The sequence below is a fragment of the Oncorhynchus mykiss genome, chromosome 30, assembly GCF_013265735.2.
Source record: "Oncorhynchus mykiss isolate Arlee chromosome 30, USDA_OmykA_1.1, whole genome shotgun sequence".
NCBI lineage: Eukaryota > Metazoa > Chordata > Actinopteri > Salmoniformes > Salmonidae > Oncorhynchus > Oncorhynchus mykiss.
Window position 1 is genome coordinate 36,435,892 of NC_050570.1, and position 13,179 is coordinate 36,449,070.

The 13,179-nt window shown below is 45.1% G+C and overlaps 1 protein-coding gene across 1 annotated transcript in view; it reads left to right on the forward strand.

Moving 5' to 3' along the window:
- Nucleotides 1–2,720: 2,720 nt before the first annotated feature.
- The window catches only part of LOC110520956 (pituitary adenylate cyclase-activating polypeptide type I receptor-like), a 50,513-nt gene continuing 40,054 nt past the window's right edge, over nt 2,721–13,179 (forward strand). The window contains exons 1-3 of the mRNA XM_036968941.1: nt 2,721–2,799; nt 2,906–3,036; nt 4,635–4,743. Coding sequence (XP_036824836.1) covers nt 2,721–2,799; nt 2,906–3,036; nt 4,635–4,743 — 319 coding nt within the window. The remainder of the gene's footprint in view (nt 2,800–2,905; nt 3,037–4,634; nt 4,744–13,179) is intronic.

Here is a 13,179-nt window from a genome sequence, read left to right on the forward strand (position 1 = left end):
GGCCGCCAGTAAGCCAGGGGCCGCCAGTGCCGCCAGTCAGCCAGGGGCCGCCAGTGCCGCCAGTCAGCCAGGGGCCGCCAGTGCCGCCAGTAAGCCAGGGGCCGCCAGTAAGCCAGGGGCCGCCAGTGCCGCCAGTCAGCCAGGGGCCGCCAGTAAGCCAGGGGCCGCCAGTGCCGTCAGTCAGCCAGGGGCCGCCCGAGCAGCTGCCCCTCTGTCCAGAGCAGCTGTCGCCCCTCTGTCCCAAGCTGCTGCCGCCCCTCTGTCCCGAGCAGCTGTCCCTCTGTCCCGAGCAGCTGTCCCTCTGTCCCGAGCAGCTGTCCCTCTGTCCCGAGCAGCTGTCCCTCTGTCCCGAGCAGCTGTCCGTCTGCCCAGCGCCGCCAGCGCCGCCCGTCTGCCCAGCGCCGCCCGTCTGCCCAGCGCCGCCAGCGCCGCCCGTCTGCCCAGCGCCGCCAGCGCTGCCCGTCTGCCAGGAGCCGCCAGTGCCGCCCGTCTGCCAGGAGCCGCCAGTGCCGCCCGTCTGCCAGGAGCCGCCAGTGCCGCCCGTCTGCCAGGGGCCGCCAGTGCCGCCAGTCAGCCAGGGGCCGCCAGTGCCGCCAGTCAGCCAGGGGCCGCCAGTGCCGCCAGTCAGCCAGGGGCCGCCAGTGCCGCCAGTCAGCCAGGGGCCGCCAGTGCCGCCAGTCAGCCAGGGGCCGCCAGTGCCGCCAGTCAGCCAGGGGCCGCCAGTGCCGCCAGTAAGCCAGGGGCCGCCAGTAAGCCAGGGGCCGCCAGTGCCGCCAGTCAGCCAGGGGCCGCCAGTAAGCCAGGGGCCGCCAGTGCCGCCAGTCAGCCAGGGGCCGCCAGTGCCGCCAGTCAGCCAGGGGCCGCCAGTGCCGCCAGTAAGCCAGGGGCCGCCAGTAAGCCAGGGGCCGCCAGTGCCGCCAGTCAGCCAGGGGCCGCCAGTAAGCCAGGGGCCGCCAGTGCCGCCAGTCAGCCAGGGGCCGCCAGTGCCGCCAGTCAGCCAGGGGCCGCCAGTGCCGCCAGTAAGCAAGGGGCCGCCAGTAAGCCAGGGGCCGCCAGTGCCGCCAGTCAGCCAGGGGCCGCCAGTAAGCCAGGGGCCGCCAGTGCCGTCAGTCAGCCAGGGGCCGCCCGAGCAGCTGCCCCTCTGTCCAGAGCAGCTGTCGCCCCTCTGTCCCAAGCTGCTGCCGCCCCTCTGTCCCGAGCAGCTGTCCCTCTGTCCCGAGCAGCTGTCCCTCTGTCCCGAGCAGCTGTCCCTCTGTCCCGAGCAGCTGTCCCTCTGTCCCGAGCAGCTGTCCCTCTGTCCCGAGCAGCTGCCCCTCTGTCCCGAGCAGCTGTCGCCCCTCTGTCTCGAGCAGCTATCGCCCCTCTGTCCCGAGCTGCTATCGCCCCTCTGTCCCGAGCAGTTGTCCCTCTGTCCCGAGCAGCTGCTTCACCTCGGTCCCGAGCTGCCCCTCTGTCCCGAGCAGCCCCTCTGTCCAGTGGGGTCATTGAGAGGGGTGGCCATGGTGAGTAAGCCAGGGAGGCGGACAATAAGGCGGACTAAGACAATGGTGAAGTGGGGTCCGCGTCCCGCACCAGAGCCGCCACCGCGGACAGACGCCCACCCAGACCCTCCCCTATATGTCAAGGTTTTGCGGCCGGAGTCCGCACCTTTGGGGGGGGGGTACTGTCACGTTCTGACCTCTATTTCTGTTGTTTTGTATTTATTTAGTATGGTCAGGGCGTGAGTTGGGTGGGCAGTCTATGTTTGTTTTTCTATGTTTTGGGGCATTTCTATGTTTTCGGCCTAGTATGGTTCTCAATCAGAGGCAGGTGTCATTAGTTGTCTCTGATTGAGAATCATACTTAGGTAGCCTGGGTTTCACTGTGTGTTTGTGGGTGATTGTTCCTGTCACTGTGTTTGTTGTCACAGGATAGGACTGTTTTGCGTTTTCACATTTCTTGTTTTTGTTAGTTTGTTCATGTGTAGTGATTTATTAAAACATGAATAACCACCACGCTGCGCTTTGGTCCGCTTCTCTTCCTCCTACAGACGAACGCCCTTACACAGCCTTGACACAGAGGCCCATTATCAGCAATTATCATTCCTGTGTTCCAGTGGCACGTTGTGTTAGCTAATCTAAGTGTATCATTTTAAAAGGCTAATTGATCATTAGAAAACCATTTTGCAATTAGAAGGCCAGCATCCCAGCATCTTCACTGTTGATATTGAGACTGGTGTTTTGCTGGTACTATTTAATGAAGCTGCCAGTTGAGGACTTGTGAGGTGTCTGTTTCTCAAACTAGACACTTTAATGTACTTGTCCTCTTGCTTGTGCACTGGGGCCTCCCACTCTTCTTTCTATTCTGGTTAGAGACAGTTTGCGCTGTCTTGTGAAGGGAGTAGTATAAAGCGTTGTACGAGATCTTCAGTTTGTTGGCAATTTCTCTCATTGAATAGCCTTAATTCCTCAGAACAAGAATAGACTGAGTTTCAGAAGAAAGTGCTTTGTTTCTGGACATTTTGAGCCAGAAACAAAGAACCCGGAAGTCAGTGATGGTACTCTCATGTGGTCTACTCTTTCCGAGCGCAGGTCTAAATCTTTGGTCCTTTCGTCACACCTCTTCTGATGTGGTGATGAATGGTTTCTGGTCTAGTTCTGTGAGAGTGATAGGTGTAGTGGGGGGAGGGGGAGGGGGAAGAGCGATGGAGAGGGAGAAGGGGGGTGGGAGTAGTGGGGGGTATGTCTATCGGGCTGGTGCTGGAGGATAGAGTGAACAAACAGGACTCAGACCCGCCTGGCTTTGGTGCACTCACCAACAGTATGTGTGTTCATTGTGAGTGACTCCATGGGGGCAGATCTCTGTACGTACCTTGTGCTGTCTATGTGGAGGAAACCATGAGCAGCCATATATCTGCTGCTACCAGGGCTGGAAAACCAGGGGTTGGTGCTGCGTCTGGTGCTGGGACTGTGGGCCTGGAAGCAACAGGAACCGGGAACCAGGAGGAAAGACAACTTGAAGAGCAAGCAGACACACAAGGGAGCCCGAGACCCAGGGGTCAGGGATGGCCCTCCACTGGGGTCCGCTTGCTCCGGGTCAAGGTGTGATGTTTGGTTTCCCCGCCATCCTCTTTTGGTGGTGGAGGGTTCCGGATTGGTTCCGTGAGTGTGATAGTGGGAGGTAGGTGTAGGTAGAAATCGAGAGAGACAGAAACGGTGGGTGGTAGTAGAAAATGTGTTCATCGGCCTTTGCTGGTGCTGGAGCCTTGGTTGTCGTGTAAAAAGCAAAGCGACGCGGCAGCCAGGCTGAAGGCTAAAAACCGGGTCTGAGTTTTGTCTTGGTCTGGGCAGCTCGGGGGGCAGTGAAGATTTCGACTTCCATCTTGTCACCCTCCTCCTCAGTCGTTCATTCCACCGTTTGTTGCTGGTAGATCCTGATGTTCCCTGTCTCCCACATATATAACATTTACTTAGAAATTCACTTGATGAAAGCGACAGGACTAAAAATGAACGAATTCAGCAACATTGTCTCTGTCACTAACAAATACAGTCATGGGTAATAACTCTGCAATTCACTTGAAAATGCAAGGCGACCTGGGAAATTATATTGGAGGCGTGGCTTGGTGGGGGCAATGTTCAAGATGATACCACTCAAATGTGGACCCCTACAGGGTCGCAGTGACTCTATCGGTTTGAGTAATGACAACAAAATCACTTTACGTAACTGTACTCATATGTTACGTGCAACGGGTTTCCTTAAAAGTTTTGAGTAATGACAGCACATTGGGTTTTACAGTGCAGCCTCCACCTCCAGTCTGTTCACGTGTTCTTATAAAGTTATTGCGCAATCACGTGTGAAAACAGAGTTTTGACTGGCCACTATTGAAAAAAGGATCCCAGCTTTCTTGGACTGCGACATGTATTGCTCAACTCTTAAAATTAAGCACATGAATCGAGACAACCAGTGTAGCCTATCTGGCAAATTAAAAACATATCCACAGGAAGAGCTTCCTCCATTCACTATTCACTGTCTTGATGAATATGAGGTTGAATGAATATGTTGATGAATATGAGGTTGAAAAGTGGTGGAATTTCCCTTTAAAGACGTTGGCTTTACTGTAATATATCTCAAAGATATAGACCTCTCTCACTATGTACACTTCTTCCACTGTCATTAATAATACTTTCCTCCAGTTGAGCAAGCACACAAAGTTTCTACCGAAACTTCTGTTTCTACTGTAGTTATAGATACTGTCACTGTCTTTGGAGAACTGTCACCCTCTCCCGTGGGCGTGGGTATATAAACAGAGCCCTAACCCAAACAGCATCAGTAGCAGATGGTCTCTATAATGAAGTAAACAAGTCGTTTTGGTGGGACTGTTTTTCACTGCCCTACAGATGGGACAGGAGGGGAGAGATGGTTGGAAGACAGGGTGATAATGAGTGTGTAACTCTCTACAGTATGTGTTGAATAAGTTAATGATACAGTGTGCGTAAAGGGACAATGTTGTATGGTGGCACTTGTCGTCTCGGTAAAGATGCAGGAATATGTTTTCACATTACACAAGTTCTGTGCTTTTTCATAGGTAAAAAAAATCTCCCCTTCCTTCCTTCCCTCCCTCTCTCTCATACTCCCTCCCTCCCTCCCCCCTCCAGGTGGAGGCCATCCATCCAGACTGTGCCTTGGTGTCCCAACACATGAAGGCCCAGCAGACCTGTATCCACACACGCAGACAGGAGGGTCGCAACCGTTCTGCCAGGACAGGTACTGTAAACCCAAACAGTACTATTCGTTTATTGGATTAAGTTCTGTAAACATAATCGATGTGAAAACTTTGTAGTCACAAATGTTTTAGGTTCCCTTAACATGCATATTCAGTCTTGATTTTGTGAGACTATTTTTGATTCAGATGAAATTTACCAGAGGTTTTAGGTGAACAGGCCTTGTGGTGATAGATTTACAAATACGTCTTTCAAGTTTGACCTTGATTACATCTGACCTCCTAAACGATGACTGCACGTTTATGTTCAGAAAAAAATATTTCAAAAAATGGTGGCACAAATTGGAATTATCTACGTAGCAAGCTTTTATCTATTGTTGGCGTCAGTGTAAACTTTCTTAATGGTAAAATGTTTAAATCTGTTAGTGACCATTTCTTCTTTGACAAGATTATCCATTCACCTGACAGGTGTGTCATATCAAGAAGCTGATTAAACATCATTAATATTACACAGGTGCACCTGTGCTGGGAACAATAAAAGGCCACTCTAAAGTGTTCAGTTTTGTCACATAATGCCACAGATGTCTCAAGTTTTGAGGGAGCATGCAATTAGCATGCGGACTGCAGGAATGTCCACCAGAGCTCTTGCCAGATAATTTACCGTTTTTCTCAATTGCTAAAACACAATTTCTGAAACCTTGCTCCATTTCTTGAAAACATTCAACACAAAACCTCATCTTCAAGCACTATTTACATAACCTCTGACTCCTCTTGCAAAAATGAAACATTTGCCTCAAAACAGTTTTACCTGTGTTCAAAATCAAACACGGCTCTCAAATCACAAACAAAGTGATCAAAATGATATACACTCTCAAGCAGTCAGTAAACAATACACTGAAAAATAGAAAACACATTGTTCAAAACATACAATCCTCAGGGAGAAGTACATTTTTAATCTAAAAAAAGATTCATATTTTTCCGTCATTGTCTTTTGATGAACAAAAACATGTTCTATCATAGTAGCTCAAAATTTATCAGAAATTACTACTCTGCTTTGCTCTTTGCAATTTAGTTTTTTGTTCTTCCTCCTCCTTCTACCCCTATTTTTACAGTACTGTACCCTGCATCTCACAAACTTGTCCTTTGTCTCTGTGATACTGTAATTCTTGTTCTTTGTTGATATGAACCTGAAACCAGTCAAATTCTATTGAGCAGTCAGTACTGTTAATAAATGGAAAGCACAATGTTCAGGGCCATACAATTTGTCCATTGTACAGTATATAGCCTACAATGCACTGTACTACAGTAACCATTCTCAGACTTTCTCCTTCCCACCTTCAACAACCTGTTTTCTCTCTGAACTGGCTTATATTGGTTGTGTCGCATCATTTGAAACAGGTTAAATCAATTTTGAGTGGTTGTGTTCAATCAATGACACATGTTCTCTATTTGTATTTGATTGTCGCCACTTGTGTTTACCAGTATGGATGACGTGCATTAGAGTGCAGAATGTGTTTTGAGAATGAGAATGTGTTTAGAGTTTTGCTGAAAAGTCTAAGTGAAATCTGCAAATTGTGTTTTACCATGTGAAATTGTTGAAGGTATTGACAACAGACTGCATAATTATCTAAATTAGTCCAGGCAACTGGGAACTTTGTTCAGCCAATGGGTTTTAGTGTTTTGGCAATTGAGAAAAACTGTAATGTACATTTCTCTACCCTACGCCATCTCCAACGTCGTTATAGAGAATTTAGCAGTACGTCCAACTGTGTGGGTGAGCGGTTAGCTGATGTCAATGTTGTGAATAGAGTGCCCCATTGTGGCGGTGGGGTTATGGTGTGGGCAGGCATAAGCTACGAACACAATTGCATTTTTATCCATGGCAATTTGAATGCACAGAGATTCCTGAGGCTCATTGTGAGGTCCATTTTGTTAAAGGTATCTGTGACCAACAGGTATCTGTATTCCCAGTCATGTGAAATGTTGTATTTATTTTATTTAACCTTTATTTTGACAGGGAAGACATGTTTATACCAAGGTCTCTTTTCTTAATGCACCCTGAATAATTAAGTGATAATGCCCTCGAAGCCAATGTTTGGAGGATATATTGGCACGATACAACGGGTTACCAACATATTCAAATAAAAACATTATTTTGATTCATTATTTTTATTCATACTATTTCATCCTTCCAACAAATATAGTCCCTACACTAATCTTTGTCTATATCTATAAAAATGATGCCAGCTGATTCATGATTTCGACTGAGAAACGCTGTGTCTGTCTTGTCCGGACTCTGGACATGTTCATTACTATGGGACAGCTTGAGATCGAATTTTAATATTGAAACAATGTTGCAAATGTCAGAGAGACAGACAGCAAGGTTTATACAAATATCTCTTGTTGAAAACTAAATGTTAGTCTAAAAGAAATGTGACATAATGTGTAGATGCTTTTTTATAGTGGAGATCCAGTTTTTAAATTGCCTGGCTGGGCTGATGAGACAGTGAATTTCGCAGAGATGGAACAGAGTAAATAGGCATTTTAACATCATAAATTTAGCCGGGGGTAACTTGTGGCATAGACTCTGGCTGGAATGCGGTTTTAACCAATCAGGATTAGAACCTCCCGTTGTATAATACAATATATATATATATATATATATATATATATATATATATTACTACCTTACAAAAGTTTGGGATAACTTAGAAATGTCCTTGTTTTCCATGAAAACATACATGAAATAAGTTGCAAAATGAATAGGAAATATAGTGAAGACTTTGACATGGTTATAAATAATTATGTATAATTTAAATAATAATTGTGTCCTTCAAACTTTGCTTTCGTCAAATAATCCTCCATTTGCAGCAATTACAGCCTTGCAGAGCTTTGGCATTCTAGTTTTCACCCCATGCTTTCTGAAGCACCTCCCACAAGTTGGATTGGCTTGATGGGCACTTCTTATGTACTATACGGTCAAGCTGCTCCCACAACAGTTCAATAGGGTTGATCTGGTGACTGTGCTGGCCACTCTATTATAGACAGAATACCAGGTTACTGCTTCTTCCCTGAAAAGTTAATGCATAGTTTGGAGTTGTGCTTTGGGTCATTGTCCTGTTGTAGGAGGAAATTGGCTCCAATTAAGCGCCATCCACATGGCATGGCATTGCAAAATTGAGTGATAGCCTTCCTTCTTCAAGATACATTTTACCCTGTACAAATCTCCCACTTTACCACCACCAAAGCACCCCCAGACCATCACGTTGCCTCCACCATGCTTGACAGATGGCGTCAAGCATTCCTCCAGCATCTATTTGTTTTTTCTGCGCCTCACAAATGTTCTTTTTTGTGACATGAACACCTCAAATTTAGATTTGTATGTCCATAACACTTTCCCAATCTTCCTCTGTCCAGTGTCTGTGTTCTTTTGCCCATCTCAATCTTTTATTATTTTTTGGCAAGTCTGCGATATGACTTTTTCTTTGCAACTCTGCCTAGAAGGCCAGCCTCCCGGAGTCACCTCTTCACTGTTGATGTTGAGACTGGTGTTTTGCGGATACTATTTAATGAAGCTGCCATTTGAGGACTTGTGAGGCATCGGTTTCTCAAACTAGACACTCTAATGTACTTGTCCTCTTGCTCAGATGTGCACCGGGGCCTCCCACTCCTCTTTCTATTATGGTTAGAGTCAGTTTGCGCTGTTCAGTGAAGGGAGTAGTACACAGCGTTGTACGAGATCTTAAGTTTTTTGGCAATTTCTCGCATGGAATAGCCTTCATTTCTCAGAACAAGAACAGACTGACGAGTTTCAGAGGAAAGTTCTTTGTTTCTGGCCATTTTGAGTCTGTAGTTGAACCCATAAATGCTGATGCTCCAGATACTCAACTTGTCTAAAGAAGGCCAGTTTTATTGCTTCTATAATCAGCACAACAGTTTTCAGCTGTACTAACATAATTGCAAAAGGGTTGCCAATGATCAATTAGCCTTTTTAAAATGATAAACCTGGATTAGCTAGCACAACATGCCATTGGAACGCCGTTGTGATGGTTGCTGATAATGAGCCTCTGTACATCTGTAGATATTCCCCCCAAAAATCAGTTGTTTCCAGCTACAATAGTAATTTACAACATTATCAATGTCTACACTGTATTTCTGATAAATTTGATGTTATTTTAATGAACAAAAAAATATGCTTTCTTTCAAAAACAAGGACATTTCTATGTGACCACAAACTTTTGGATAGTACTATATGTATGTTGGCTATCTTATCTATCTATCTCCTACTCATTCAAGGGTTTTTCTTTTTTTAGAATATTTTCTACCTTGTAGAATAATAGTGAAGACATCAAAACTATGAAATAACACATGGAATCATGTAGTAACCAAAAAGGTGTTAAACAAATCAAAATAGATTTTATATTTGAGATTCTTAAAAGTAGCCACCCTTTGCGTTGAAGACAGCTTTGCACACTCTTGGCATTCTCTCAACCAGCTTCATGAGGTAGTCACGTGGAATGCATTTCAATTAACAGGTGTGTCTTTGTTAAGTTAATTTGTGGAATTTCTTTCCTTAATGCGTTTGAGCCAACCAGTTGTGACGTGACAAGGTAGGCTTGGTATACAGAAGATCACCCTATTTGGTAAAATACCAAGTCCATATTATGGCAAGAACAGCTCAGATTAGCAAAGAGAAACAACAGTCAACAAATTTCAAGAACTGAAAGTTTCTTCAAGTGCAGTCGCAAAAACCATCAAGCGCCATGATGAAACTAGCTCTCATGAGGACCTCCACAGGAAAGGTAGACCCAGAGTTACCTCTTCTGCAGAGGATAAGTTCATTAGAGTTAACTGCACCCCAAATAAATGCTTCAGAGACTGTGTGAATCAGGCCTTCATGGTCGAATTGCTGCAAAGAAACAAGTACTAAAGGACATCAATAAGAAGAGACTTGCTTGGGCCAAGAAATACGAGCAATTGACAATAGACTGGTGGAAATCTTTCCATTGGTTTAAGATGTTTGATTCCAACTGCCGTGTCTTTGTGAGACGCAGAGTATTTGAATGGATGATCTCCACATGTGTAGTTCCCACTGTGAAGCATGGAGATGGTGTGAGGGTGCTTCGCTAGTGACACGGTCTGTGATTTATTTAGAATTCAAGGCATACTTAACCAGCATGGCTACCACAGCATTCTGCAGCGATACCCCTCATCTGGTTTGCACATAGTCCCACTATAATTTGTTTTTCAACAGGACAATGACCCAAAACACACCTCCAGGCTGTGTAAGGGCTATTTGACCAAGCTGCATCAGATGACCTGGCCTCCACAATCACCCGACCTCAACCCAATTGAGATGGTTTGGGAGGAGTTGGACCGCAGAGTGAAGGAAAAGCAGCGTGCAAAGCCGTTATCAAGGCAAAGGTTGGCTACTTTGAAGAAGCTAAAATATATTTGGATTTGTTTAACATTTGTTTTGGTTACAACATGATTCCATTGTCATTGTGTTACCACAATTTTGATATTGCAAGTGCACCCTCTTAAAATGTTTTATTCTTCCACAGAGCAATGGCAGCCTCAGACCCTCAAGCAATGTTACTTTGCATTGTTAATGCTGACCATACAAGGAAGATAAACCTCATCTCCCGTCCAGCAGCCGCTGTTGACGTTAAACATTTTGAAGGAACATTTTGAGTTGAACCACGACTTCCTCTTGCAGTATGAAGACACTGACATTGATGGACAACTTACCTGCTTGATGATCATTGAAGAGTTGCCACAAAAAGCAACACTGCACATTTCAGTGGAAGAAGGAGATTCAAGTTCTACTCCAACCACTGACAGAATTACGGGGACCATGTCTGTTCCCTCAGCAACGTGTTGTATCAGTTCCCACAGCCCTATATTTCCTCAGCCCTATTTTCCCTCAGCTGGTCCTTCAGCTGTCCTTCAGTTCTATTAGTTCAGCTGGTCCTTCAGTTCTATCTTCTAAACCATGGATCGGCAACCCAAATGAGAGATACTTTTTTCAAATTCTCTCAATAGCTAGTATTTTTGGAACTGCACTGAATGTATCCCTGTTTAAGAGGGGGAAAGCAGAAAATATGGGCATTATAGACAACTGGATGTTATGTGATAACAAATATTTCACATGGCGTATATTTTTTACACCGTTGATGTACACTCTAAAAAAATGCTAGGCTGCCCCAACTGCTGGTTTGCAGACGTTGTACGATTATTTTCTTAAACACAATACCAGACGTATTTCATAAGGCCTTATTTTGAGGGCCTAGTTTTACCCTAATACAGGATCTTGAAACTCATACACATCACTTTCAACCAAACCACTCCCATCATTATCATATTTCCCAGCATACTCTGCAACAGCAAGTTGCAAGTGAATAAAAATGTTAAATTGGAAATACGGTTTATGTGTCTTTCTGTTGGGGAAGGGGCGACGTATGGGCTGGCAGTTCCTGGATTGAGGTGGCAGTTGTTTGATCGGTGTTGTGTCCAAATCAAATCATATTGTATTAGTCACATGCGCCGAATACAACAAGTGCAGACTTAACAGTTAAATGCTTACTAACCAACAATGCAGTTACAAAAATAAATATGAATACGAATAATAGATAAAAGTAACAAGTAATTAAAGAGAAACTGTAAAATAACAATAGCGAGACTATATACAGGGGGGTAATGATACAGAGTCAATGTGCAGAGGAAGCTTGGCCCCAGTGATGAACTGGGTCGTAGGCACAACCCTCTGTCATGCCTTGCGTTTGGAGGCTAGCAGTTTCCATACCAGGCAGTGATGCAACCACTCGATGCAACCACTCGATGGTGCAGCTGTAGAATCTTTTGAGGATCTGAGGACCCATGCAAAATATTTTCAGTCTCCTGAGGGGGAATAGGTTTTGTCATGCCCTCTTCATGACTGTCTTGGTGTGCTTGGACCATGTTAGTTTGTTGGTGATGTGGACACCAAGGAACTTGAAGCTGTCAACCTGCTCCACTGCAGCCCGTTGATGAGAATGGTGGCTTACTCTGTCCTCTTTTTCCTGTCGTCCACAATCATCTCCTTTGTCTTGATTACTTCGAGGTAGAGGTGGTTGTCCTGGCACCACATGGCCAGCCACATGGCCAGGTCTCTGACCTCCTCCCTATAGGCTGTCTCGTCATTGTCGGTGATCAGGCCTACCACTTGTGTCCTCTGCAAATTTATTGATGGTGTTGGAGTCGTGCCTGGCCGTGCAGTCATGAGTGAACACGGAGTACAGGAGGGGACCGAGCATGCACTCCTGAGGGGCCCCTGTGTTGAGGATCAGCGTGGCGGATGTGTTATTACCTACCCTTACCACTTATGGGGCAGCCCATCAGGAAGTCCAGGATCCAGTTGCAGAGGGAGGTGTTTATTCCCAGGGTCCTTAGCTTATTGATGAGCTTTGAGGGCACTATGGTGTTAAATGCTGAGCTGTAGTCAATGAATAGCATTCTCACAAAGGTGTGGATCTGTTGGGGCGGTATGCAAATTGGAGTGGGTCTAGAGTTTCTGGGATGATGGTGTTGATGTGAGCCATGACCAGCCTTTCAAAGCACTTCATAGCTACAGACGTGAGTGCTATGTCGGTAGTCATTTAGGCAGGTTACCTTAGTGTTCTTGGGCACAGGGACTATGTTGGTCTGCTTAAAACATGTTGGTATTACAGACTCGGACAGGGAGAGGTTGAAAATGTCAGTGAAGACACTTGCCCTGCGGCCTTGTGAATGTTGACCTGTTTAAAGGTCTTACTCACATCGGCTGCGGAGAGCATGATTAGTCTTCCGGAACAGCTGGTGCTCTCTTGTATGTTTCAGTGTTATTTGCCTCGAAGCAAAAGTATCTATTCTTTCCATTAAATCTTTGACCAATCTCTGTCATGCTCACAGACCTGGTGGAGTAGCATGAATTTCAAGTAATTAGCAACCAAGCAGTTGTGATTTCAAATCCCAAGTGAAATATAGTCACAATTAACCAGCATTCAGCAGCATACTGTCCCTTTACAGCAATAACACCTTAATTCAGTAACTTGTTGTTTACCTTACTTCCACTGCAACCAGTAGCCTGTAGTGTACCGACAAATTACAGGATTTAAAAAAAAGTGCTGTCATGTCTTTGGTATCATTAAACTGAAGACTTATTTTTATCAAATACATTCTCTGTAATTATTATTATGTGGTTAAACTAACCTTAATCATGTAAATGTAATTAACTAGGAAGTCGGAGCACAAAGGAACATATTCAGATTACAAAATTATAATTTTCCAAAAAAACATTCAGATATTTTAATATTGTAAATGGTTGGTTATCTGCATGAACCCAGTCTTCACTATGAGTCATCCATACATCAATTGTCTTAAATTTTTTAGGTAGTTAGTAAATAAATGATCACAGAAATGCATAAACAAACGAACAGTAGATATAGTTACAAGGAAATGAT